Genomic DNA, 26,906 nt, shown 5'->3' on the forward strand with positions numbered 1-26,906 from the left:
CTTATTGTCATTATTAGTCCCAAGCAGACTACATACCTATTAAACATAGAACCAGGAAGCTCAAAGTTTTATAAGTTTATATCCGCATATTAATAGTGCTTGATGCCATCTCGATATACTGGTATTGATAACTAGCATACAGCAGCCTCTCTCTGTCATTGACCAAGTCTTGCGCGTGTGTGTAAAGTCAATATTGTAACAAAGGACCATTTCTTTCATTCAAATGCTCGTACGTTGGAATCCATTTTATGCATGTTCCGAGTTGTATGCAAGAAACCCGGGTGGGGTGCAGCCACAGCGAGCCGTGGGGCGGTTCCTTGCCGCTGAGCCACGCAATTTGCCCAGCCCCAGCAGCTCCTCTTCTGCAGGCACTCCTCGTAACTGGAACCTCTACGGAGTCGAAGTCGCCCGCCTAAGCAACGTTAGCATCATTTCACCGGGCGTTGGCGCGAGCTTCGTCATCACCTTCGAGTTCTTTCAGCCAGCTTCCTTTGTCTGCGTCTGACGCCTGATTTCTTGCTTTGGGGCTCAATTCTGCCCTTAATTCACTCACTTGTGCTTCGCTCTCTCTCACTCTCGCTCTCGCTCTTTGTCTTGCCTGCGTCTCGTCGAGCTGCGGAGCTCTCGCGCTCCTCGTTTTGAAAACCTCCTGAGGCGACAGATCCGACGACATCCGAGCGTCCCACGGCGGTCACGATGTATTCCAACTCGAACGCCTTCTTAGGAGGCAACAGTCCTCGCCCGGGGACTGGACAGCAGCAGTATGGCGGCTCCTTTGGCGGTCTTGGGCCTGGCCAGCAGCCGGGTCAACAGCCGGGCCCCTTTGCGCCGCAGCCCACGGGCTTCGGACAGCAGCCATTGCAGCAGCAATACACCGGATATCCGCTGCAGGCCCAGCAGACGGGATACCAGCCGCAGCAGCAGCCATTGCAGCAGCAGTATACCGGGTTTCCGGGACAGGCTCAGCCGCAGCAGTTCCAGACATCGAGCGCCCCGCCAATGCCGTCGATTCCTCCCCAATTCCAGCAGCAGTTTCAACAGCAGCAGCAGCAGCAGCAGCCGCCTCAACTTCAACAGCAGGTGCCGCAGCCGACGGGATTTCCATCCGTGCCGCCTCAGCAGCAGTCTAGCTCGACAATCTCCCCTCCTCCTCCTCCGATAAAGCCGCAGCCGACTGGGTTCGCGGAAGTGGCCGCGTCTTTCCAGACCGGCGGAACGGCCAAACCCCAGGGACGAAGAGGCGAAAAGACGCAGAGCAAGATCCCCAACATTAGACTGTCTTTCATCACCGCCGCGGATCAAGCAAAGTTCGAGACGCTCTTCAAGTCTGCTGTGGGAGATGGCTCGGCGACAATGTCGGGAGAAAAGGCTAGGGACCTTTTGATACGTTCCAAGTTGGATGGTGAAGCCTTGTCACATATCTGGTAAGGAAGCAAGGCATTTATATTCGCTACGATTCATACAGAGACTAACAGAGGGCCATATAGGACTTTGGCGGATACTACGCGAGCGGGACAGCTATACTTCCCCGAATTCGCCCTTGCCATGTACCTTTGCAACTTGAAGCTCACTGGCAAGACACTGCCACCAACTTTGCCCGACCATGTCAAAAATGAGGTGTCTAGCATGGTCGACATCATCGGCTTTAGCGTGGCAGATGAAGGCCCCTCTACGAGCCAGGCGGCTAATGTGCCGACTATTGAACAACCAAAGCCGCAACCACCACCACCATCAAACTCGCAGCTTCTCCAAGCGCAGATGACGGGCTTTCCTGGACAGCAACAACCACAACAGCAGGGATTTGGAGGACAGTCGCATGGTCTCCAACCTCAGCCGACGGGCTACGCAAACTTACAAAATCCCCAGCCAACAGGATTCAATGGCCCCCTTCCTCCATTGCCCCCTATGCCTACCGGATACGGCGGCCCTGGTGGCATGGTAGCCCCATTGAATGCACAACCCACAGGAGTGCCAGGTCAATGGGGTCTCGTCAATGCCCCTGCATCTGGGTTGCCTAACATTGATGCGCTGCAGGCTCGCATGATGCCTCAGGCGGGCCGTGAGGGTGGTACCTTTACCACGGCTGGCCTTCAGGGCAATGCTGTTATTCCGTGGGCTATTACCAAGGAAGAGAAGACCAGATACGATGCCCTCTTCAAAGCCTGGGATGGTCTTAGAAAGGGCTATATTGGTGGTGACACGGCTATTGAGATCTTCGGCCAAAGTGGCCTTGAGAAGCCTGACTTGGAGAGAGTCTGGACGTTGGCCGACCACGGCAACAAGGGCCGCCTGAACTTGGACGAATTTGCTGTCGCTATGCATTTAATCTACAGAAAGCTCAACGGATACCCCATGCCCAACGTGCTGCCTCCCGAGCTTGTCCCACCCTCTACTCGCAACTTCAGCCAGTCCATCGGTACCCTGAAATCGATGTTGCATGAAGAGTCTGACTTTCGCAAGAACTCTGGTGCCGCCCTACTGCCCCAAAAGACTGGCGTTAGTTATATGAAGAATCGGTCATTCCGAGGCGGCCCAAGCCCTGCTGCTGGCGGACGCAAGGATGCCACAGTGTTCAGGAATGACGATGAGGAGTTCGGATACAGGTCTAGTGCTCGCCGAAGGCTGGGAGGAGCCTCTCCCCGAGCCGAATCCCCAGCCGCGTCTTCTGTCGGCTCCAACGATGACTTGACCCTAGATGAGCTAAGGAAAAAGGTCAAGGAGAAGCAGATTTTGCTCGACGCTATGGATTTTGCCGATGAGAAGAACAACGAAGAGGACGACATCTTGGACCGACGCGATCGCCGCGAGGCAGAGGAACTCTACCGTCGCATCCGACGTATCCAGGATGATATTGATGCGCACCCAGACGCTGCACTGGCCGTGGGTAACTCGGACGCCGAGACCAGAGCTCTGAAGCGCCAGCTCCAGAATCTCACAGACAAGGTTCCCCAACTTGCATCCCAAGTCCGAAAGGCGGAAAAGGCCATCATGGAAGCAAGACTTGAGCTTTTCCGTCTCAAGGATGCCAAGGCTCACCCTGGCAGCGCGTCGTCCATTGTCGGAACTGGTCCTGGCGGATCAGTCACGGAATCGGACCGGCTCAAGGCTCGAGCCAAGGCCATGATGCAACAGAGAACTGCTGCTCTGACAGGCAAGAAGATTGAGACCACCTCTGAGGACTTCGACGCCCCCAAGAGGCTCGAGGAAGAGACCATCCGGGTTAAGAATGAAAAGGAGGGCAATGAGCGCATGGTCCGCGACGTTGAGGAAAGTGTCCGTGAATTCTCGCGCAGCATCGAGGATAACCTCAACGACACTGGAAAGGACAACAGCAGTGAGCATGAGAGGCGTCGTTGGGAGGACGCTCTCGGTGTTGAGGACGAAGTTCGAGACTTTATCTTCGATCTCCAGCGCGAGAGCCGGGCAGCCCGCGTCCGGGCCCAGGATAAGCGCTCTACACGGCCTTCAGCAGCAGACGAGCCTCGCCGAGAAAGAGCTGCTGCCGCGGCTCCCCAGCAGGACGAGAGTCCCGCTCCGGCTTCGCGTACTGCCACTCCTTCTTCTACAGCTGGTGGCGGTTCGTACTCTTCGTACAAAACGCCCGAGGAGCGTGCTGCCTTTATCAAGCAGCAAGCTGAACAGCGCATGGCTGAGCGTCTCGCAGCGCTGGGTATCAAGGCACCGACCAAGTCTGGAGAGACAGCTGCTCAGCGTATAGAGCGCGAAAGGAGCGAAAGAGCTGCCAAGTTGCGTCAGGCTGAGGAGGAGGACGCCCGCCGAGAAGCTGAGCGTCAGGCTCGTCTTGCTGAAGAACAAGGAATCCCACCTCCGGCCGTGGAAGAGGCGGCACCGGCCGCTGCGGCTAAGAAGCCTCCGCCACCTCCGTCAAGAAAGGGAGGGAAAGCCGAAAATGATCGTGATGTGGCGAGAAAGGCAGAGGAAGAGGCTGCCAAGGCCGCCGAAGAGGAGCGTCTGGCTCGGGAGCATGAGCAGCAACAGAGGGAGACCGAACAAATGAGGTATGTCATTAAGTGTTCTATTCCCCCTTTCTTTCAGTGATGAGTCGCTAACGATTCTGGTTACAGGCAAAAAGTAGAGGAGGAGGAAGACGAATTTGAAAAGGAGCAACGTGAGGCTGCGGAACGACTCAAGGCTCTGGAGGAACAGGTTCGACAAGGAAAGCTACGAAAGGAAGAGGAAAAGAAAAAGAAGAAGGCAGCTGCGGCAGAAGCCAAGGAAAAGGAAGCCAAGCTGGCTGCTCGTCGTGCGGAGATGGAGGCTGCTAAACAGCGTGAACTTGAGCTGCAGCGCCAACTCGAGGCTATCAACGACGAGGAGAGCTCGTCATCCGATGAAGACGAAGGCCAGCAGCAGGCTACACCACAGGCTTCGACCCCCTCGCCTGAGCAGAGAGTGAGCTCACCACCTGCTCCCGTTGCCGCTCCCCCTCCCCCTTCGGCCGTCTCTCCGCCGCCTGTTCCCACTGTGGTTACCTCTCCTCCCGCTGAGACGGAGAGCAAGAACCCCTACTTCAAGATGATGTCGCAGTCATCGGAAGCATCTTCCCCAGCTGCACCAAAGGAAGCAACAACACCTGCAGCTGACATTTCCACCAACCCGTTCCATCGCATGACGCAGGATATCAAGTCTGCCCCTGTGCCAACTCCCGCGCCCGCTCAGCCATGGTCTCGCAAGCGAGCCGATTCTGACGACTGGGGTTCCAACAAGGAGTCGGACGACGAAGACTCTGACGATGACCGGCCCGGCGGTGGCAACGCTGCTCAGCTGGCGTCTATCTTGTTCGGTACCATGGCGCCACCAAGGCCGCTCTCAGCTGCTGGTAGAGATTCGTCGCCATCCACCCCTGCTCCGGCAAGCGAGGCAATATCTTCTCCTCCACCTCTGCCGAGTGGAACGCCTGTCGGTGCTCCTCCACCACCTCCTCCTATGCCAGACGCTGCAAGCCCACCTCCTCCTCCACCATTGGCTCCTATGGGAGGTCCTCCCCCTCCTCCGGCCTTGCCTGGCGGTGCACCTCCTCCACCACCACCTCCTCCTGGCGGTGCTCCGGCATTACCAGCAGCAGGCGGCGGCCGTCCCGCTGGTTTCCTGGGAGAGATTCAAGCCGGAAGAGCTCTCAAGAAGACGACAACAAAGGACAAGAGCGCAGCTGCCGTCGCTGGCCGAGTTCTGGAGTAGGCTTGCTAAACTGCGATTGGCAAAGGGGAGTAGGCCTTGGCCTTTCTTTACACTACTGAGAGTGGGATTTGGTTTTATTTGAAGTTGGTGTCGATGTTGAGGCGGATGCAAAGGAAGTAGGAGAAGGAGAGAGATATTCCGGCAGCGTGTACGTTTAGCACGAAAATGAACACAATGCTTTTTATGTTTAGGTTCTGAGTTTGAGAGAGATTTTGTCATTTAACATTTTTGAAACTATTGTTTATTATTAGGAGCTAGCAATGCTATCCCTATGATTTCTACTTCTTCAGAATTGCCGGCTTTTTGCTCAGGAGCTCGTACGTGTGCGATGTATTGGCACCAAATCGTGACAATGTGACAAAAGCTTCCATATCATATTAGAAGGTAGTATAGAGGCCATGTCTCAACATCCAATGTCAGATGAAGAGCAGCTTGTTCCTTTCAGCATTTCGCCTTTCTCTCACTCTGGGATACTTGCCTGTATTACTACTGTACATGCTCACTCTGTCAGGGCCAAGACGGGCTTGATGAATGAATGAGTGGTGCAGGTCTCAATGTTTCAAATATATTGCACAGGCCACGGCAGTTGCACGGTTCAGGTAGAGTCGAGCATGATGCCAGGTCGTACGTGGCAATCCATAGGGGGAGGAGAAGACGAAAAAGCGGGAAGCGTATTCATAGCTACAGGCATGGTCGTACAAGGCTGTACGGAGTAGTGGTGACATTCTCTATTGAGAGGTGAGTGTTGAAGCCGACTGTACAAACAACCGTGCACGGCCATTTTGCTCTCATGCAGTATCATTTATTCTTTTTGTGAATTTGAAGGGTCCTCACCCCCTGCAGGAGGTGGCAATACCGAATGCAAGATGTCAGGAGATGGGTGAAGGATTTGGCCGACTGGTGCTGAGGAGAGCAGTATTCTAGAATAGGTGCTATCATGATGCCTGATTAACTCATCATGGACTGGGAAGAGCCGCAATAGAAGTGAGACTTGCAAGGGGCGGTTGGATTAGATGGCGAGTAACAAATTGAGTGCATGTACATACAGCGGTATAACTAGACGGATAAGGGAAGGAATGGATGCAATTCATTAAAGATGCATGCGGTTTGTACATGCTGCGCTCCGTCCATTGAGTTCGCATTGCTCGGCCTTCTTTTTTTTCTTTGTCCTTACTGCCTGTTGCCTGTTGTGCCTACTCAAGTACAGCATTCTTCAAGTTTCTCTGTGTGTCTACCTGTACTTTTTTGTACGGAAATAGAAGCAACTGACTGGACAAGGGAACGGATGACAGCGCATGAGCCCAAGCAAGGGTTGCAGCAAGGCCCCAGCGAAAAGAGAGCAAGAGATTAAAGATACTCGGTGAACCGACTAGGGTGCAGATTTCCAACTAACCTTATTCTTCCATAACTTTCAAGATGCAGCCATTTATGCGTTTGGGGGCTTCTCTCTTCTACAAGTAGATACTCGTACTCCTTCTATTCTGTTTCCGTGAAATGTCAAATTACGGGAGTGCATACCCAACTCGGCATAGAATGGCAACACTTTGTTGTAAAACAGTTCTAAGCTTACAAGGCCAAGAATTTACAGTAGACGGCGATGCCTTGCGTGTGGTTCGTGCTCAGTGACAGGCGAACGGGATGCAGGGCTCTGCGCATGGGGGACACGTTGGGGATGAGGAAACCGTTAACACGGGAGAGAAAGAGCCTGAGACTTATCTTCAGGGACGAGAAAAGCTAGAGAGAACGGCCACGCTGAAGCATTGCACTTGTCTTTCTGCTGTTTCAGTCTGAGAAGAAACTAGTAGAAACTCCATTCCCCCAGCTTTCCTTGTCGGCATCATCGGAAGGGGGTGGCAGTTCGATGACACAGTGTGTATCCTCCCTCGTTCAAATGTCTGTCTTTTTCTCTTTTTCGTTCACGGAGGAAAAGGATCTGGAATGGAGGAGGGGGAGGAGGCTAAGCAAGGGGGTGGAAGAGAGAGAGGCCAGGATATACGTTGACGCGTAGAGTGCAAGAGAAGTCTCTTATTTCCTTCTTTTTACTTTTCTTACTTTTCTTTAGAGGACAAAGCCACGGCACTTGGCCGGTGGATGGTGGAAGAGAGTCAATGCGCCGCAAGGATATGGTCATTAAGATCAAATAGTAGCACCAGTAGTTTGAGCCAGTAGCAGGCGATAGTTTGCAATGCATTGCTGAACTATACCGACTAGCGTGTTTGAGGTTGATTGCTTGCCAGCTCAGCAGGCTTGACACTAGGAGCTCAGACGTGGTACGATCTTGATCATCGTAAAAGGAAGAATCCAGTCTTGTAGGCAGAAGACGGACGGGAGATAGATGGAGACGATACGAGTGGTACAAGTAAACAACTGAGACATGGAGACGGTCGTGACGGCTGCTTGCGTCATGAGGATGCGATCGACAGCACAAGGCGGGCTAATTCATGCACTTTTTTCAGCTTCGTCTTATCCGTCGTCTCCAGCTACCGCTTCGGTCCAAGCGGTGCTAATTAATCGCGGTGCCTTTTATCGCGATTCTGTATGAACAAAGAGCCTCGGGATGGATCCAATGCGAGCTCTCGGGATGCTAAATGGCGGCGCCGGCGCTAGCGGTCAATGCAGCGCTGTGATTGGTGCGCGACGCGTCCAAAGTAAACAAGGGTCTGGACGCGTCTTGATTATGACGCGTTTTTGTAAGCGACCTCCAACATGCCACCAAAGGGCACGCACTTAAGACTCGACTGCTCACCCAGCAAAGAAGAGTGAGAGTGAGTGCAGAAGTCGGCCCAAGACCCAGACGTCAGTCACACTGTTGGGCTGCAGTGGGACCGGCTTCGAGTCTTGACTCTCAAACGCCCTGGCCCGCCCAATCAGCGACTCGCGCTCGGCATTCTCGCACGCCCCCCCTTCTGTGCTCCCTCTCGAGGACGAGCGAGTGAGTGCTCAGATGTCGCCTTTTCTACTCCGTACGGAGGATACAGGTCGTACTTGGTACGGAGTACTTGGCGGGAGGTATTCACATGCCTTGCTGGCTGGGGTATGTGGGCGAATCGCGACCAGGGTTGCGACCGAATTCGCGGAGAGCCTATCGCTGGGTATCACCGAGACCCATCTCCGGCCTCTGTCTTGGGCCGCCCGGATGCTTGAGAGCGGGTTCGCCGCCGAGTTGAAGGGCCAATTGCCCTTGAGAGCAGACATCAGCTGAGAGGGTTGACGCGTTGTTGTCGCTCCGTATTTAGTCGCGTATTACGACGACTTGGTGCCGAATGGTGAGATGGCATCCCGTAGTTTTGTCCGTCTGTTTTGTTTATCTTTAGTATCTGTTTGGAGTGGGTTTGGGAGTTGTCATATGTCCGTTCCGTCGAAAAGGCCGGCCCAGATGAGATAAAAATGGACATGTTGCAAGCATGTATCATTATGCGTGGGGGAGATGCTCATGGAGGGGGGGAAGGGATACGGATTTGGAGGGGTTCGTGGAGGGGGGGAACAAGGTAAGCCAAAGCCAAAGCCAAAGGGAAACAAGAGTCAGAAGGGCAGCAGAAACAAGATCCCTGCGAGGGATCAAGACGCAGAAAAAAGGCTGAAGAGGTCCGGCCAGGGAAGAACAGAGTTTGAAACGCAGGCGTCGAGAACACGCGAGTTTTAGAATCGGGGTGCCTGGATTCTAACCTTGTGATCGTGGCAGGAACAGAATGAGACATATGACAGATTCCACTTGCACGCACTAGCCAAGAGGACAAGAAACTCTGCCTCTGAGCGAGTACGTAAATGGACGATCCGGGTTAATACTATCCACGGCTAAGTGGCAGTAGTCGAGGTGCTAATGGGAGAAGCCAGCTGATGATGACGGATGGTTTGAAGGCTGAGCGCGAACCTTAGTCGAGCCGGGAAAAAAAGACGAGGCGCGATCAAATAGTATCCATAACTACAACGGCTTCTCCGTTCCTCATTCTTCCGGACAGCATCAATGGGGTTAAAAACACTAGACATAGGGCTACTAAAGTTAGTACATGCTAGGCATTTAGAAGTGGATTGCCATTGATGCCATGGGTGCGCTCAATCGGGGTACCTGGCCCCGAATTGGGGGCGGCAGTCGAGAGCATCGCCAGCTCTGTCTGTCAAGCATATCGAGTAGAGGATAAGCAACAACATTTTGAATGCGAGATTGGGCTACCAATTGCGGCGCCCAACCCTCTCGCATGCATGCATCATGCAGGCCACTGCCCAGTCAAAGAGCTCCGTCTCTTGTTTACCGCTGCAGCTGATGCGATGATGGACTTGCGCAGGTCGCATGGCAACCGTCGGGTTGCAGATGGGATGGTCGTGATGGCGACGGCGAATCGCAGGGAAGCCTTCAAAAAGGGTGTTGCCGCTACTGCTTCTCGCACTTACATCTACCTACATCTACATCTACATCTGCTGTATGTACATTGCGCATCAATCGCATCATTGCTACCTTCAAATCCCTTGTGCCTCGCTCGGTATCTCGCGGCTCATACTACTACTATACTCGCATATACGAAGCCTCGTTCTTGTACCACTCCCTCGGTCCATTACCTTTCCATACCTTGGCATACCCAGCCAGATGATACACCAGACCTCATACACAGCCCTTCTATAGATACTATATACACATACACCTCTATTACCTACCTTACCTACTAAGGTATCAATCTCATGTACGTGCTCGTACTACTGCTGCTGCTAGCATCACCATCCCCTGGCAAAATATACTATCCAGATGGTGCTACGTGCTGCACAGATACCGGCAGCTGCTCCGTACGGACCTTTTACTCACATGCTCTGGCGCATGTAATGCAGTCCTCACTTACAGGCTCGCTTGCTCCGCTCTCGCACAGCCCAGCCCCAGTCGGTTCAAGACAAAAGAGCATCGATCGATCGTCAGGACGCAGAGTCAAAGAGAGAAAAGGGAAAAGACAGAAAGCCGTGCATCTTTGTTGCATTCCCAAAGACACGCCCCTCGCCGCCTGTCTTGCTTGTCTCTTTCTCTCCTACAGTACGAAGACAGCAGGCTCCCTTGGCTTGGGTCTTGCTGAGACGCGCGCGAGCCCTCTAAAAGCCCGTTCCGTGCAAAGAAGAGGGGGGGAGGCCACCCTCACATTACTGTGCTGTACAGCGCTGTAATACTGTGCTTGTGCTTGAGCTTGCACCTTACATACTCTCACCCTCACCTTCACTCTCGCTCGCACTTCTCACTCACAGCAGCTTTTATCTCGTTGACAATTTAACCCACCACACCAAAAGACGGGACCGCATTTGCTCGATCCAATCCTGTCCAGCGCTTCCACCCATCCAACAACCATCGCATCGACAAAGTACGGACGACTGGCTTTGCGACTGGCCACATCTGGCTTGGCCTTGTGCTAGTTGCGGGCTGGAGAAGCAAGATTTCTGCACGCCGCCAGACAATCCCTGCCCCGGTCGCTCGTGTCAGCCTAGACAGCTTGCCATCCAATCCGCATCGCATCCCTGACGCGCTGGGCTTTCTCTGCGTCTCTCGCACTGCCAGGGGCCCTGGTCGGCGATCCACTCGGGCCTGTTCCAAGGATCGAAAGTTTGCCCTTGTGCTTGGATCAAAGCCAGAGGCCATCCACCTTTGTTCGTCCTCCCTTCCGATCATACTGGCATTCCCTATTACAGCGCCCGTCTCCCCTCGTCTTTGCTCGTCTTTTTCCATCTCTTCCATCCCACCTCACTGTCACGGCTCTACACATTTCCTGCCGTCTTTACTAACCATTTCTCCCCCGCGCAAAAGACACAAACGTGCAACTCGATCCGACGCGACGCTCATCCTTCTCCCTCCCGCCACTTCACATTTTCAGCTTAATTGAAGAAATCTTAAAGAGATCCTTCTTCATAAAATTCATCTGCGGGTCCGATCGGCTCTCCTATTATCCCATTAACCCAGCCGAGAAAAAAGGACAGAAAAAGTAGTAAAAAACCCGGTCAGGGCCGTGACTCCCCCAAGCCTTGTATCTGCCGCCCCACCGCGCCTGCGAGTGACGGTGACCTCAGCGAGGTGAGCACAAAAAACCCCATGCTTGGCTCTTTTTTATTCCATTCTTCTCTCTCTCCATTCTCTTTAATTTCCTTCAGCCCTCCCGGAGTTTTGCAATGCTTCCGCTCTCAGAACCACGCCGGTGTCGCGTCTTTCCCCTTGCACTCTCGGCTGACTAGCGCGCCCAGAAGCAGAAGCTTTTCACAGCTGTTCACGCACAGCCCACTCCACAACGCTCAAAGAGCATCACCACACAAAGGCCGAAATGGCCCAGCCGACGCGCTTTTACGGCTCCTCCAGGCCGCTTGAAGTTTTTAATGACGACATGTTTTTCGAGAACGAAGCACCAGCACCCATGACCAGCCACGCACCCATGCCGAACCCATCCAGGCCTATTCGCCGTCCCCTTGGAAATTCAAGCTCAAACGTCATTCTCGAGCCCGCATCATCATCTCACGGCAGCAAATTCTCTCCCTTCAAGAACAAGACACCCAGAGCGCCTCTCAAACCCTCACACGGCCTCAACAAGTTTAACGGCATCTCAATGGCGCCTCCCACCGACAAGGCCCCGGTGACGGATTCGCTGCAAAAGAAGCCGCAGCTCTCCAACTTCAAGACAGGCCTACAGAAGCCACCGCTCACGGATCCCAACGCCTTCTTCGGCAAGGAAAATGTTCACCCTCAGATCTTCCCGGCACCTCCGGCTATTAATATCTCAGTGGAGCAGTACTACCAGGATCCAAGTGGGAGGAAGGGACTGATGGAGGCGGCACCAATCAAGGAGGCTCGAGTCAACAAGAAATCCAAGGCCGAGGAGCAATCACTACCACCGCACGATTCATTCCCACCCATCACCGATGATGGTACAAAACCACCTCACAGCTACGCACAACTCATTGGAATGGCCATTCTACGGTCCTCAAAGCGTCGTCTCACCCTTGCTCAGATTTACAAGTGGATCAGCGACAACTATTCCTTCTACAACCCCAACGACGCAGGATGGCAAAACAGCATTCGACATAACCTAAGCTTGCACAAGAACTTTATCAAGATCGAACGACCAAAGGACGACCCCGGCAAGGGAAACTACTGGGGTATTGAGCCCGGCACCGAGTTCCAGTTCCTCAAGGAGAAGCCAACACGCAAATCGGTCCCAACTGCAGAGAACCTCCCCGTCATGTCAACTCGTCTGGAGCCCTCTCGACCAACGCCAGCACTGATGCCCGAGCCTTCACTGCCACCCCCGGCTCCTATGCATCACCACCAGCCGCAGCACGCGAACAGCCTCCCGCCTCTTCCGACTTCTCAGGCGACCTTGTCCATGCCCTTGGAGCCTTCCTCAGATGCCACCATCCTCGTGTCTGACAATGCGCCTGCTGAGGACCTGGTGGAAAAGGGTCTCGACAACGAATTGCCACTGGAATCGTCCTTCTTCTCGCCTCTACCTGCAGCTTTACACTCAACTCCACCTGTGCCTCGACCAGAGCGACGAAATGGCACACCACCTCCTATGAGCCGCAATCCTGCCTCGTCTGTGACTAGGACTCACAAGCGCAAGTTCGCTTCCATGGATGACAGCGGCTACATCTCCTCTCTCGAGTCATCCGCTATGCGCCCGAACGCAACCAGGTCAGCTTTCTTCACATCTGAGGCTGACCGGCACCGAATCAAGCGCGGGCGCGCCGAGGAGGAGATTGCACGACTCAGGGGATCTTCTCCATTTAGCCCGACTAAGAGCCGTTCATTTTCCAACTATGGACTCAATTCATCGTCTCCTTTCCGACAGTCCCACGACAACCAGATGCCACCTCCTCTCACTCCCATCGTTAAGAAGGCCAAGGCCATCGTGCAGCCACCACCCTCAGTCTCTCCCAACACGAACCTACGCATCCATCGCGCCAAAGTCCGTCACTTGCTGCAATCTCCCCTGCGACGAGTAGCCAACCTTTCCAATGATGACAGCCTGCCGTGGAGTCCTGCCTTCCGCCTTGACGATAACCTCTTCAGCTTTGACACCCCCAACGCCAGCCATATTCCCGACTTTGACATCTTCCAAGATCTGCCGGTGGATGATGAGAATGTTTTCGATAGCATCGGCTGTGCAGATGCTGGCTCACCTATCAAGCGCTCTGTCAAGCGCGCTCGCCTAGATCGATCTATTTCCTCATCAGCCATTGGAGACTTGTCAGCTTCCAAGAAGATTGTCTCATCGGCGCCTTTGCTCAAGGCCCCTGATACACCGTCACAGTTTCTGGAAACGCCAAGCAAAGCCTTTGAGGGTCTCGGTTCCCCGTCCAAGCTCTTTCAAGGATCGCCCATCAGGGGTGCATCGCCGAGCAAGTTTGTCTCCTTAATAGAGCTTCCAGGAGACGGGGACTGGCCATCTCTCCACATCGACCCCAACGACTTTGCTTCAGGGGCTGGCGTGGATGGCTCAGACTTTACCGGCCTTGATATCCTTCAGGGGTTCGAGAAGATCGGATCTGGCTCACAGCCCTCTAGAGGCCTGAAACAGAGCGGGAAACCTGCCTTAGGCCGAAGCTTTTCAACCACCTTTTAGAAGACGTTGCTCGCGAAAGGCAAATGATGACGATCACTTTTTTATGACATTGATGAACATGGGAGGAAAGATGAAGCCCAATGAAGAACAGATCAAGGGTTGCTTTCCTTCTCGAATGTCTAGCACTTTATACACCACGACCAAAGCTTCCTTCACACGACTCACACGACGATTACTGGCATTTGACGTTACGCGATTCTAGACTGCGATGGGGTTCGCAGTTCTACGTGCAAGCCCAACTTCTCCCCTTGGGCCTCACGGCTTGTTCCCTAATGGGTAATGATGATTCTGAGTACATAGTATAACTTGTTTTTTTACCTTTGTTTTTGCGGCATTGGAATACGACCACGGTCGATTCCGGGAAATGGGATAGCTTGGCTTAGCTGGTACGGCCTGGGCCTGGGCTTGGACTTGGACTTGGCTTTATTGCAAGGGATTATTGGCTTTATTTTTCTTCTTTTCTTTTTTTCTCTCTTGATTGGTTCTCTTATTCTCTTGCTATTGAGTGTATTCACTTCTTTACCGGACTATGGGTTGGATGCATGGAGTCTGGATTCACAAACATGCGCATACGCGCGTGTGTACCTAGGGAACTGGTATTAAAGGGGTTTGTGAGAGACTTGGCTTGGCTCATGTTTGAATTTTATTTCCTTGTTGGGCTTTTTCTTTTTCTACTAAGGGATTGGGAACGGATTCGCTTTTGGGATTATTCCCCTGTCGGACAGGCTTGGGTGTTTTGCTCTTTATGTGTGCTGTAGGCTCTCTAGTTGTACCTTTTTTCCAAAAGAAGGCGATTGACTTTATTTTTTTTTTTTTTGATATCAAGTTCAATTGACTGCTTGCTTTCAAGATTTGATGTATTGTTTGCACCAGTGCCGTGTCTGTGTCTAATACTTGATAGCTACCAGCGTAAAGATGTGTGACTCAGGCTGGTTCATGTGTTCCCCTCCTTCGCCCCCAGCCCCCAGCCTGCTCCATATAACATTGCACATGACTGTGTGCATGTGTGTCGTGTGAACTCGGGGGGTATCTACCTTTGGATCGTTCGTTACATTAAGCTTGTTGAAAAATAAATGTCTTGTCTCCCACGCCGATACCCAAAACGCCTCATGTAGAGCTCATATATACAGTTGCCTACATCGAAAAAGTGCCTAACTGGGCGCAGACGCAGCCCTTTCCTCCCTCCCGTGAAATCAGAAAAAAAATCTATCAGTCAACCCTTTTATTTGTCATTGTTGCTCGTTTGTCGTAGAAACCGGTTGTTAAAAGTAAAGAAGGATGTGTGAAGAAGTCAATCTTCGGAGTTTGGCATTTAAAGAGAGTTGTGTAGTCCAGTTTCGTGTCAAGTCTAGTAGATGCGTATGCGAGACGCCCAGCTGGTCTCCTTGGACTCGAGGTTGATCTTGTAGGGGAAAGGGTTGCCGCCCTGAGTGGTGATCGGGGGGATGTGGTCTTTGTGGGTGTTGACAAAGGTGACGATTTTCATGGCGGTTGCGAAGAGGGTTTGCTCCATGGCTCTGCGGACTTTGGCTCGTTCTACATTTCGATCCGATCTTGTCTTAGTATGGAGCTTGGAGGTTGTAGGAAGGTTGGGAGCGTTCGAGCTATGTGCAGCAGTAAACATACCATTTTCCGTTCTCGGTTCAGCGACAGTGACTTTGATTGTCCATGTTTCCCAGCAGACCTCTTCGTCTGCGCGGCCAAACGGCCAGGCCTTCTTGCGTTTTCGTTCGAAGAACTGGACGGTGATCTGGCCCCTTCCTCCGCTGCCGCCGTCTCCCATGCCAGGGCCGCTCATTCTGTCTCCCTTGATCGGTGCGCCTCCAGCCTGGCCGCCCGAATTGGATAGTCGTTCAGCATCGAGCTGGCGCTCCAGCGCATAGGCGCGCTGCTCGATTAGCGTCTCCAGCTCATCGTCGTTGACGAAGGGAAGAGTGACATCCAAGACCTCGTGCGTTCGGGGGGCGAGAGAAGGAAAGAATCGGTTAAAGAAAATTGTGTGCAGTATGCCTGTGTTGTTCGCTGTGTTAGCTGAAAGAGGCTTGTCGATGCGACGACAACGGGGCGCTTGTCGCATAGGGCTGACGAGGCCAATCAAGTACCTTTAACCACGTCGCGAACAGATCGAGGATCCGTAAAGACGTCGAGTATGAATTCCGGGGGTTTTTGCTGATCCATTTCTTCTTTCCAGGGGAGCAAGGTAGCCGTGGCTGGTAAAAGGAGGGTCGGAAAGGGAAAGCAGCGAGGAAGAAAATTTTGCCTCTTTCGCTTCAGACTTGGACTCTCTCTCTCTGCGATCAATTATCGATGTCACCGCCAGTGGGAAGCGCTGAAATCAAAGAAGAAGAAATGGATTGGGCCAGTGTTATCTCGACTGCTGGGCGAATCGGCGCATTGCTGGATGTTTTTAAACACGAGCCACGGTCAAGAGGTGAGTCGTCAGCAGGAGAGGGAGTCACCAGACCAAGATGTCGAGGCTTGACTAGCAGTGCTACCGTCTATGGTACCCAGCAAGGCCAGTGACAGGAGGTTGGAGTTTGCGACAGCCACAGCGCCTAGACGCGGAAAGCAAAGGAGGTGCCGAATTCGCTGCGGGCGATTGCAGGGAGCAATCCAAGGAGGAGGCGAAAAAAATAAGAAAAATGCAGCGAGATGAGAATAAAATAAAATTATGCCCTGTGGTATGCAAGCAGACAATTGAAGCGAGGGGGTGGGGGAGTGAGAGAGCTGGAGAGGGGCAAAAAAAAATTAAACATCCTTGGAGGAATGATGCTTGTCCGGGTGGTTTTCTTTTTGGCTGGTGCAGGTATTATTTGCCGGCCGGTGACTGGCTGGGTGCAGTGCAGCCTGGCAAGCCTGGCCTGGCATGCCACTAAACTTGCTTGCTTGCACTGACGGACAGCAGCTGAAGGTGCACTGCCTGGTGCCAATTCAGCTCTAGTGGCACCAGTTGTGGCGTGGGGATCGATCGGGAAATGCGCACAGTCACGTCACTGGAACTCGACTGTCGTAGTGACATTCGAGCTCAGCCCAGCCCAGCCCAATTTTCTGCTGGCTACTACGACTACGAGTATAGAGTACATACATGCGCCAGCTGCGATAAGAGATAAGCTTGAATGTTTCAACGTTGACCGAGGGAGGAGGATGAGATGGCTACCAGTATTGTACAGCAGGCAGATAACCCCGGATATTGTTTGCCTTGAAATCATTCAGGCGAGTACATCTTTTCTAATCAGTTGATCATTACATACCTGTACTTGCATCGTGAGCATTATCCTAGGCGACACCCTTTTGTGGAATCCCTACCTCCAAACCTGTTCTCAACATACGACTTCCACTTCCGGGTAAGACGGGAGCTTTAAGAAGATCCGCGAGGAAATAAGCATCTCTGCCTAGATGGGTATTGTTCCGATGGGTGTGTTTCTTCCGGCATCAAGCCCACCAGCTGTGAAGTCATTGCAGTAATCAATCAATATCTGAGAATAACACATGCAACTAAGAGCATCTTCATTAGTGCGTGCATACACCCAACAGGCCCCCGGAATACTAATCGGCGGGCCTTGCCTTACAGCACGGGTCCCGAGAGATACCTGTCTGGTACCCGCTTCTACAGCCCTCTTAGCACTGTCCGCCGCGAGTGCACCCGTACCTGCCGCGTACTCCTTGCTCGTGCCATTGACCCCTTGCCGAAGACGCCAATTAGAGACCCCGGTGCCCCGTGGCGCTGAGCAGAACCGAGGCACGCTGCAAACATTGAACCAAACACAGTTGAGCTCCAATCTCAACCACCATCGCGACTTTTCCATTGCAACGGCCCTGCAGCCTCTGTGCGACGTGTTCCGTCTGCTGTGTCTGCGATTTCGAGTCCGCGTCTCTCCCCCGAACTCACAGGAACCCGAGATATTTCGTACATGTCGCCGAATTGCTGATCCATGACCTTCTGATTCGATTCGACCCGACCCGATCTGACCTGTGCAGCGCTGCCCAACATGTTCTCTTCAGCCCGGCGCTGGCTGCATCGGAACCGGACGCCAATTGCCATCGGCGTTGGAGTTGTCGGTGCCGGCTATGCCGTGACGCAGTATGTGCTGTCCAAGATCAACGATGCGCGCGAGCGCATGAGCAGCGACCGAATCGCCAAGGAGAAGTAAGTTGTGGCTGTCTTACCATGTTTATCTCTCTATCTCTCTCTCCGTTGCCAACCAAGTCGGGCTATTCTAGTCTTCGCCGTCGATTCGAGCAGAACCAGGAAGACTGCACGTTTACCGTCCTGGCTCTCCTGCCCACCGCCACCGGCAACGTCATCACGGCCCTGAACACGGAGCGCATCACCTACGAGATCCAGCAGATCAAGAGCTCGGCAAGGAGCCTCAAGGGCATTCAGACGACTAGCCCGCCCAGTATTGCCGATACCACCCTCACCGAAGATGATAGCAAGAGCACCATCAGCGTGCCTGTTGATATCGGCATGCCCTTCACTACAGATGGTTCCCAATCGGAGCTCGCTCCTCCAAGACCACGAAAGACCAAGAGGCAGCTGTGGGATGACCTCACCATCAGCGGTACGCGCCACTTGCTTGTTTACCCATGCCGACGCATGCGAGATGAAGAGGGTATACTGACAATGCTTGTTTTATACAGCCATTACAAGATCATTCACGCTCATCTACACCCTCGCCCTCCTTACCATGCTCACCAGGGTCCAGCTAAACCTGCTGGGTCGACGCAGCTACTTATCCAGCGTTGTTGCTCTCGCCACTGGCAGCCAACAGGCCACCATCAACCTTGAGAACAATGACGATGATAACCCCAACCAGACATACGGCAGCGACTTCGACACGAACCGCAAGTACTTGACCTTTAGCTGGTGGTTGCTAAATAAGGGGTGGATCGAAGTCATGCAACGCGTAGAGAGCTCTGTACGAACCGTCTTTGGCAGCCTCAGCCCCCGCGACCTTGTCACCTTTGACCGCGTCTCCCAGTTGACCGCAGAGGTCAGGAAGCTCATTGAAGGATCCTCCAACGAACGCAAGGGATCGGATTGGCTGGCCTTCCTGTTGCCTCCTAAAGACAAGGAGGACGAGGTTATCCGTGAGTCCGGTATCTTGGACGACGCAGGTATGGGCCCTCAGGACGGCGCCCAGGTTTCGCCCGCCGCACTGAGACGGCTGCTTGATGAGACGGCTGATCTGATCGAATCACCGGCCTTTTCACACGTTCTGACCCTGATTCTCGACTCTGGATTCTCGTTGCTAGTGGATAAGAAGCTGGCCACCGAGGCTTTCGAGTTTTCTCTGGACGATGCCCCCACTGCGGTGGCAACGACGGCCAGCCTCAAGCGAACTAGGGCCATTCTCCTACCCAAGATTCTCTCTGTATTGACACGACAGGCTCACGTCATTGGCAACGGCATGCCAAATGAGTATCTCCAGGAAATGGAGACGGTGCGCGATCTCGAGGCCTTCTCTGCAGTTGTATACTCTAGCAACTGGGAGAATGAAATGAAGGAAGACGGGCTCATGGAGAGCGCTGTTTACCTCAAGTCTGAAGACACCCAGTCTCAGTCAACCCAGGTCGAGAGCAGCGTCGTCATTGTTGAGCCTCAGGCTACTGCTGACCTTGAAGGCGCATGGGCAAGGGCAGCGGATAAGAGAGCTTGAAGAAGAATAGGAAGCGGTACAACAATGCGCATACTTGTATAGTAAAGAGTAAAGATTTGATGCATTCTACAGGTTTGGTAATCATTTTTGGTTGCAAAGGGGCGGGATGGATGACTACAAAGATTTAATGGTTTTGTTCTTTTGCTTTATCTTTCTTCTCTGTTTTGGTATTATAATGGTGTTGGCAGACTTAGCAAACGGCATATAACGATATATCCCACGTTGTCCCCGGCGCTCAGAGATTGGCGCTTGGTCTATTCTAAAGATGAGGATGATCCCTCTTGCGAGCCTGTGCCCCAGATTCTACGGCTCCAACCACAGACAGGTTTGTCTGGGTGCCATGACCTGCGGATTCTCCAAAGCCACCTAGCGAGAGCTTCTTGAATCGTCCATCCCCACAAACGCCTCGTCGCTTGCACCTCTCCTCTCTTGCAGGTCCAGGTATCTTAACCAGAGGCGACCAGATTCTGTAGTGCCCCAGCTACAAGTTAGGGAAGTGTGACAGATCAGCGCCTGAAAGCTCCCATTTCGTGAGCATTAGGGAGGTTGCCATCGTCGTTACTGCTTGTAGTCTCCGCACTTTAAAATGTTTCGTTCCACCTGTGAAGCTTTACAGTATGCTGCGTGCTCACATCATGCCCCTTATGAACTGGTCCAAGCCAAGTTCAAAGAGCTCGTTATTGACACCCGCGCCCCCCTTGTGCTCGACTGGTGCAAGCGGATTCTTGACGACTATACAACCAAACAGATTAGCCATTTATTTTGCAATAAAAAGGCGCTCCACCAAGGAAACCGCAAAATCATACCATATTCCACCCATAGGTTGATGTATATCTGGTGCAGCACATTCCGCATGCTGGCCGAGCCCGTGTCCGTAAGCATGACGAAGCGAAGGTTCGCGGGCGTCTCGTAGAAGTGCAGCTTGTACTGCCCCGTGCGGTAGCTGATGAAGGCGTCGTCGTCGCCGCCGAGCTTGCGGACCATGTTGCGGAGGGAGAAGACGGTTCCGAAGACGAGCTTGGCGTTGTCCGAGGAGGTGGACAGGACGGGCGCGGCTGTTCCGGGGCCCTCGGCCGCCATCCATGACTTGACGTAGACGCACTCGGCTGGAAGGTTGGACGGTTAGAGCGGGTGAGTGTGGACGAGAGGGGAGAGGTGTTGCTGGTGGACAGGCGTACTGTGGCGGTCGAAGATGTAGAAGGAGTAGACAACCATGTTGGGCAGCTTGTCGCGCGCAATATGTTATGGTTCTGATCTGTTTTATTGGGGTTCGCAGGGAGGACGGTGTCGGCGACTCAAGAGTAGAGGCTAGACACTAGACGCGCCAGATCAATGGCCTGGTATGGAGGAGAGAGTGCTGTCGTATCGTCTCGCAGGACGAACGAGCTCCGTCAAGAAGTGGCGGCTTTGGTGTTGGAGTGTCGTCGTTCCAGGGTCCAGGGGGGGCAGCTGGCCTCGGTTATCTAATCCACTGGCAGCTTTCAGTAAAGATGGCGGGGTGCCCACTGTTGGAGCCCACTATGGAGGTCTGTAGCGCTCAACGCTCAACTGGGTGGCATGGTGCTCATTCATTAGTAGTGAAACCTTGAAGCTTTACTACTCGATGCTTCTTCATCTTCTGTACTAGAAACTATAAAGTAGAACTAAGTCTTGCTAGGCCAAAATCAGAGGCATGTTAGACAAGTCATAGATTTAGTGAGGCTGAAATAACCATATTGTTATACCTGTCTGTCACTCATTGACTTATACCGACTTAGCCAACCATCTCGTCCTCCCGGTAGCTCTAAACCCAGTGCCAGCCCATGAGAGCTCATTCATCAAGTAAAGTAAGTTCTCCATTATACAAATATTGTAACTACACAATTCTCGGAAATCAATAATAACGCGTATTGCCTTATGATAAGCAGTGACAGGCTATTATTAGTGCTGCGGGCTGATTTTCGACATGTGCGCTACCAATCGAGTGCTTGCATTTGACGCCCCCGCTTAACAGAGGATGCAAATGCAGCCATCATTCTTCTACCCCTCCAATGGGTGGGCTGGCTCGACTTCAGCCTCACCACATATTTAACAGCCCTGGCGCGCGAACTGCTTGCTGTGCTTTTGACGTGGCGCAAGGCATGCGGTGGGGAGGCCGAGAGTATTTGCCGGCTCCTCAACTCAACTACAACTTTTGTCGCCAGATCTGTATCTTGGATCTGTGAAGAAAACAAGCGCACGCGACACGAGATCGATCAAGCAACTCTTTCTCTTGTTGACGCCCAGTTGCGCATTCTGCCGCCATCATGGAGACGCCTCCACAGTCACCCGGTTACGGCGTCAAGAGCGTCAAATCGGCGCCTCCGTACGGCCTTCAGTCGCCCAGACTCACCGTCAACGATCGCGACGATGTACCGGAAGATCGGCCCTCTCTGGCATCTGCCGTGTAAGTAAACTATCAAGTGTCGAGGAGGTTGACCTGAGCCTCATCGTCGCTGTGTGGTTTGTCGCGAGTGCTGATATCTTCTTCGCATGCTCTAGCACTGAACCCGTTCGTCTCGCTGGCTTCGCAAGTCCGATAAGACAGCATAAACGCACTCCCAGTGCGCATCGTGAGATCAAAGTAATTCTTCTCAGTTCATCAGTTGGTTGGTCTGTAAAAGTAAACTAATTTCTCAAAACAGGAAACTCTGGACGCCCGTGTCGAGTTCTCCAATGATGAAACCGATGGTCGAACTCACCATAGAATAAACCAATATGTGATCCAAGAGGAAATTGGGCGAGGCTCTTACGGCGCTGTTCACCTGGCGACAGATCAGTTTGGGAATGAGTTTGTGAGTCTCACCCTTTTAAACTTCTTAGCCCCCCTCTCTTGCTTATAATGAGTCTGTAGGCTGTCAAAGAGTTCTCCAAAGTCCGCCTACGAAGACGCGCACAGTCCATGGCCATGCGTCAAGGCCCTGGCGGACCAGCACGACGCATGCCTGGTAGGGGAGGCATCATGCCTTCCCAGCTCATGGGGTTGAGAGACAGTGAAAAGAACGATGCGCTATTCTACATCCGAGAAGAGATTGCAATTATGAAGAAACTCAATCACCCCAACTTGGCCCAGCTGATCGAGGTACTCGATGATCCGGATGAAGATTCTCTATACATCGTCATGGAGATGTGCAAGAAGGGGGTCATTATGAAGGTCGGATTAGGCGAACAGGCAGAACCATATCCCGACGAGGAGTGCAGATTTTGGTTCCGAGATTTGATATTGGGGATTGAGTACCGTAAGTCAAGCATACGGTTTCAGCTCCTTCCTGAATTGCCGTCACTATTGCTAACACTTTCACAGTACATGCCCAGGGCGTCATTCACCGTGATATCAAACCTGACAACCTCCTGCTGTCAGAAGATGATGTCCTTAAAGTTGTTGACTTTGGAGTCTCAGAAATGTTTGAAAAGCCAACCAACATGAGAACAGCCAAGTCTGCTGGTTCGCCCGCCTTTTTGCCTCCTGAACTGTGTAGCAAGCATGACAAGGTTTCCGGGACGGCTGCAGACATCTGGTCCATGGGCGTCACTCTCTACTGTCTCAAGTACGGCAGAATCCCTTTCAACAAGGAGGCTATGCTCGAGATTTACGAAGCCATCAAGACCGAGGAGCCAGAACTACCAAAAGATGAGTCTCCGTCCTTTATCGACCTGATGGGCAGGCTACTAGACAAAAACCCGGAAACACGAATCACCATGCCAGAGCTTCGAGTAAGTAGCAATGCTCTAAGAATCAACCAGGCACAATCTAGATGCTTACTTTTTCACAGGAACATCCCTGGGTGACCAAGGAGGGGACCGACCCATTGCTTTCAACTGAAGAAAACTGCGCAAACCCCGTAGAGCCACCGAACGAACTGGAGCTTAGTCGTGCCTTTACAAGAAAGATGAACCATCTCCTCTGTGTAATGAAGGCCATTCATCGGTTCAGGTGTTCCTTGATAGCTAGCAGACGCAAGAAAGGCATTTCCCCGCCTGCAGGCGAACCAGAAGGGCGCAAACCAACGGAAACTGCCAACACCAACACATCAGTTGCCGACATTGCGGCACTCATCACACAACAAAAGACTATTCTTACGTCCGAAGCCGGAGAGGAAAAGCCCCAAGATCAGGAAACCGCCACTAGCGAGCAAGAGCCACCATTCTTGGGCATCGGCACGGGCGCAAGGGATGCCTTTTCCATGGATGAAAAGACACCTGATGTTGTGTCTGACTCGCCTACTGCAGTCGACTTCAACGTGTACGACCGAGCCTATGAAGAAGCAATCAAGGAGCGCATGAAACCGAACCAACCAAGCAATCCCATCCTGTATCTGACGAAGCACATCAAGGAGAAGGACTATTTTAAGAAACTGGAAAACTTGGTGGATGAGGCTGCCGTCTCACCATCCCCTATGAAGACTGCCAAAGAGAATTCCAAGCAGCTTCTAGACCCTCTCCCTCTCCATCCAGGCAATAAATTGGCCGATCTCGTGTCCAAAATCTCCAAAGTCAAAGTCTCAGATACACCCGAGAATAGCAGCAAGACAAGAGACCAAAATTAGGCTGTCGCCGGGTCTCAAACTAGCGCGTCCATCTCAACTCGACTTTGTTGTGCCAAGCGGCCGGATTGTGAGCACTTACAAGAAATCATCTCGGCACAATTGAGACACATGAGATACGAAGCATCATTGACCAACCCCCCTCCGGCGGATAGACTCCTTATCGAAGTGTGTACAAGTATACTTTTGCCAACGAAGCAGCGTTTATAAAGGGCGTCCAACAGAAAGTCTTGAAACGGGCTCGTGTGCAGCCATCTCCAATCGGATACTACGCTCCTACAGTACGCTACTCGGGATACATTATCATGATGTAGGCTGAGACTATCATTTCCATTAATTGTGTGGAGAAGCAATCTCCGGCGCGACAGTGAGAATTGCGCTCACCGCTCCAAGAAGGCAACAAGATTGGTGAGCTAAGAGACGTAGGGGGAACACGACGTTAGTGATTTCTAGAACGGTCGGTGAGACCGTTACTGCATTACCACGGCAGTGACGATTACGGATGGTGGTGTGAAGGGGGATAGGAAAAAAAAGACAAGGCGAATGAATGAAGCCCGGCCCATGTCAACCGGCACGATGTACATGTACAGTACAGTACGGGGAGGAGATTAGGGAGGCGCCACGCGCAAAGAGGAGCATGGAATGTTTAAATCAGAGCAAAAGAAAGATACCGCTTTCCGACGCTGGGGGGAAGCCCATATCCTCGCTCAGTGTCAGCTGTATGTCAACCAACCCTTGCGGCTCGGGTAGGCAGCACATGCCAGGGAGCTGCTCAATCTAGAAGAAAATGTCTCACGATGTGATCTGAGATGCATCCTGCCAATAATCCAGTTTGTTGGCTGGCGAGGCTTTCGAGGCGCGTTATCACCCACGCAGACCCCTGACACAAAATGTCCCTACCCGCGTTCCGTGCCTGGTCTGGGCGGGGGGTTCAAAAGCTTGGGCCATGTGGCAGACGAACGAACGAGACAGAGCAAGCATGAGCATGCGGATTTCTGAGAGGCTGTCGAGAGGTATGCCCGGAGATGCCACTGCACGACGCACAGGCTGAAGTCTAGAACCAATGGATAAGAAATGCGCGCGCAATTCATCGCCCAGGAACGATGTAGCTCCAAGGCCGCATGCCCAGTGACGATAGCCGGCAGCACCAAGACGCGACGTGTCGGCTATCAGAGCCAAGAATCGGTGTCTAAGTCTACATGCCGGGGTGTTTCCTTCGAGCTATGTATGTATGTATGTGGTGGCAGCATGGTCAGTGATCCCATGGGCGGCTATACTTGCGTCAAGGAACCCCTCCCCAAGCTGAAGTTCCCAACAGGAAGGGAACCCGGGGGTGCTGGTCTGCGTTATCCGAGCACAAACAACAGGCGAGCGACGAACGGGAGGGAGCCACTGAGATGTGAGGAGGACGGCACGAGCGTTGACAAGCCTGAGGGAAAATTGAAATTGAAAAGAGGCATTTGATAGAGAGGATCGGAGAGGGACGGGGATGCAGGATCAGGGAAAGGGGGGAGGGAAAACAAGAACTTTGATGACAGGTCCCTTTGTTGTTCGTCGTTGTTTTGTGCCCAGTACTCCGTATGTAGACCCTAGATTGTGACATCAGGAGAGGAGACCCGGAAAAGCACGCAGATCGACAAAACGGAGGAGCTGGGCAAGCTCAGCATCGTCTCACTCGCGCCGCTTAGATCCGCAGTTCCACGGTACGGTACGGTGGCGGGCATGATACCACCCCCGGCACTTCCCACGTCTGAGTAAGTCTGTACAGTACATACAGGTAGCATGCGAGTGGCGGTCGGGGTATTACATGGTGAGAGTGGAGAGACGAGAAGAGACGAGAAGAGGAGAGAAAAGGACGGAATGGGATTGATTGGAGCTGCTTACAAAAGGGCCAGAGTGAGATTCTATGTAGGTACGAAGTAATAGTACAAGACCAGGAATTATGAAGCAATAGGGCGGACGGAGTAGCGGAGTAGTTGTAGTTGGTAATAATCTTGTGTGAAAGGGAAATGTAACTTGAATAAGAATAGGCTCGTTTTTTCTTTTTTCTTTTCTTCCTTTTGACCTTGGTCCGCACGATACGGGATCCGAGGCTATGGGCATAAGATGGGGGGATGATTGAGCCGAAGGCTATCTGACCTATGAGATCATAACAGCGACGCTTTTAGCAACAGGCCTGGGGGTGAGTGGATATCTCTCCGTTGGGCTCTGAATACTGGGGATTTGCTCTGTATGTGCTCTGTATGTCTAAGTGTATCTGTAGAGCTGTTCTATCATACTGGATGTACCATTTTCGTCTCAAAAGGATGGGAAATGAAAGTAAAAGTGCTCTGATGTATGTTTCTGGGCGTCACAAAGTCTTGATCCTTCCCCCCCTCCCTTTCGGCATCTGGCTCAAACTCGGGGATGCGCCAAGCGGGAAATACGTGTGTGGACGGAGTCGCAAAACCAATACTATATGTGAAATGACGTTCATGGGCGAGGGGCGGCTCTGGGCTAGGGTTGTTTTCGTACATACGTGTACGCATGCACGTACCTGTATTGTGCAGTGCAGTGGTCAAGTGAGGCATAGTTGGAGGCCGCCTGAGTGGGATAGAAGGCAACGAAAGAGGAGGAGGGATGAGAATGGGCCAGAATCGGAGGGTTGGCGATAAAGGTTTTAGGATGCAGGGATAGCGTTGTTTCTGTTTTTTCCGCTTTGTCATTTTTTGTTGCTGCTTTGCATTGCTTGGTGTTTCTTTGCATGGGGGGAGGGGGATATGCATGTGCTGTCCAACACGGAAAGGATGCGGTGCACGAGTAGAGGATGATTGATATTCGGCTCTATTATTTCTTCTTCTTTGGGGTCATGCATGTAACAATCCATGAAGACAATGGGAGATTTACACTCGCATGTCGACTATCACTAT

The 26,906-nt window shown here is 52.6% G+C and overlaps 9 protein-coding genes across 9 annotated transcripts; 6 read left to right on the top strand and 3 right to left on the bottom strand.

The window, feature by feature from the left end:
* Positions 1–402: 402 nt before the first annotated feature.
* V8C40DRAFT_140865 (uncharacterized protein) lies at positions 403–5,642 on the top strand. The gene is made up of 3 exons (XM_083211200.1): positions 403–1,424; positions 1,488–4,019; positions 4,086–5,642. Exons 1-3 carry the CDS (start codon positions 697–699, stop codon positions 5,197–5,199), a joined length of 4,374 nt encoding a protein of 1,457 aa, XP_083077004.1. The 5' UTR covers positions 403–696; the 3' UTR covers positions 5,200–5,642.
* Positions 5,643–8,637: 2,995 nt separating this feature from the next.
* On the top strand, positions 8,638–9,880 carry V8C40DRAFT_235530 (uncharacterized protein). Its single transcript, XM_083213867.1, has one exon. It carries the CDS (start codon positions 9,238–9,240, stop codon positions 9,859–9,861), a length of 624 nt encoding a protein of 207 aa, XP_083077005.1. The 5' UTR covers positions 8,638–9,237; the 3' UTR covers positions 9,862–9,880.
* A 62-nt stretch (positions 9,881–9,942) lies between these two features.
* On the top strand, positions 9,943–10,696 carry V8C40DRAFT_235532 (uncharacterized protein). Its single transcript, XM_083213868.1, has one exon. It carries the CDS (start codon positions 10,012–10,014, stop codon positions 10,339–10,341), a length of 330 nt encoding a protein of 109 aa, XP_083077006.1. The 5' UTR covers positions 9,943–10,011; the 3' UTR covers positions 10,342–10,696.
* A 485-nt stretch (positions 10,697–11,181) lies between these two features.
* Positions 11,182–14,046, top strand: V8C40DRAFT_140895 (forkhead box transcription factor). Its single transcript, XM_083211201.1, has 2 exons — positions 11,182–11,236; positions 11,404–14,046. Exon 2 carries the CDS (start codon positions 11,481–11,483, stop codon positions 13,773–13,775), a length of 2,295 nt encoding a protein of 764 aa, XP_083077007.1. The 5' UTR covers positions 11,182–11,236; positions 11,404–11,480; the 3' UTR covers positions 13,776–14,046.
* Positions 14,047–15,123: 1,077 nt separating this feature from the next.
* V8C40DRAFT_262521 (autophagy-related protein 101) lies at positions 15,124–15,953 on the bottom strand (the record flags this gene model as incomplete). The annotated part of the gene is made up of 2 exons (XM_083219369.1): positions 15,124–15,785; positions 15,878–15,953. 2 exons carry the CDS (start codon positions 15,951–15,953, stop codon positions 15,124–15,126), a joined length of 738 nt encoding a protein of 245 aa, XP_083077008.1.
* A 1,587-nt stretch (positions 15,954–17,540) lies between these two features.
* On the top strand, positions 17,541–19,706 carry V8C40DRAFT_235537 (Peroxin-3). The gene is made up of 3 exons (XM_083213869.1): positions 17,541–17,922; positions 17,997–18,337; positions 18,417–19,706. The coding sequence occupies exons 1-3, from the start codon at positions 17,765–17,767 to the stop codon at positions 19,433–19,435; spliced, it is 1,518 nt and encodes a 505-aa protein (XP_083077009.1). The 5' UTR covers positions 17,541–17,764; the 3' UTR covers positions 19,436–19,706.
* Positions 19,707–20,063: 357 nt separating this feature from the next.
* V8C40DRAFT_262523 (TRAPP subunit BET5) lies at positions 20,064–20,650 on the bottom strand (the record flags this gene model as incomplete). The annotated part of the gene is made up of 3 exons (XM_083219370.1): positions 20,064–20,167; positions 20,242–20,541; positions 20,614–20,650. The coding sequence occupies 3 exons, from the start codon at positions 20,648–20,650 to the stop codon at positions 20,064–20,066; spliced, it is 441 nt and encodes a 146-aa protein (XP_083077010.1).
* A 1,070-nt stretch (positions 20,651–21,720) lies between these two features.
* V8C40DRAFT_262524 (kinase-like domain-containing protein) lies at positions 21,721–24,000 on the top strand (the record flags this gene model as incomplete). The annotated part of the gene is made up of 6 exons (XM_083219371.1): positions 21,721–21,860; positions 21,956–22,037; positions 22,099–22,248; positions 22,308–22,692; positions 22,758–23,167; positions 23,227–24,000. 6 exons carry the CDS (start codon positions 21,721–21,723, stop codon positions 23,998–24,000), a joined length of 1,941 nt encoding a protein of 646 aa, XP_083077011.1.
* A 1,597-nt stretch (positions 24,001–25,597) lies between these two features.
* On the bottom strand, positions 25,598–26,185 carry V8C40DRAFT_141010 (uncharacterized protein). Its single transcript, XM_083211203.1, has one exon. It carries the CDS (start codon positions 26,098–26,100, stop codon positions 25,801–25,803), a length of 300 nt encoding a protein of 99 aa, XP_083077012.1. The 5' UTR covers positions 26,101–26,185; the 3' UTR covers positions 25,598–25,800.
* Between the last annotated feature and the right edge of the window lie 721 nt (positions 26,186–26,906).

This window comes from Trichoderma camerunense, assembly GCF_050948025.1.
Source record: "Trichoderma camerunense strain CBS 138272 chromosome Unknown V8C40scaffold_3, whole genome shotgun sequence".
Lineage (NCBI taxonomy): Eukaryota > Fungi > Ascomycota > Sordariomycetes > Hypocreales > Hypocreaceae > Trichoderma > Trichoderma camerunense.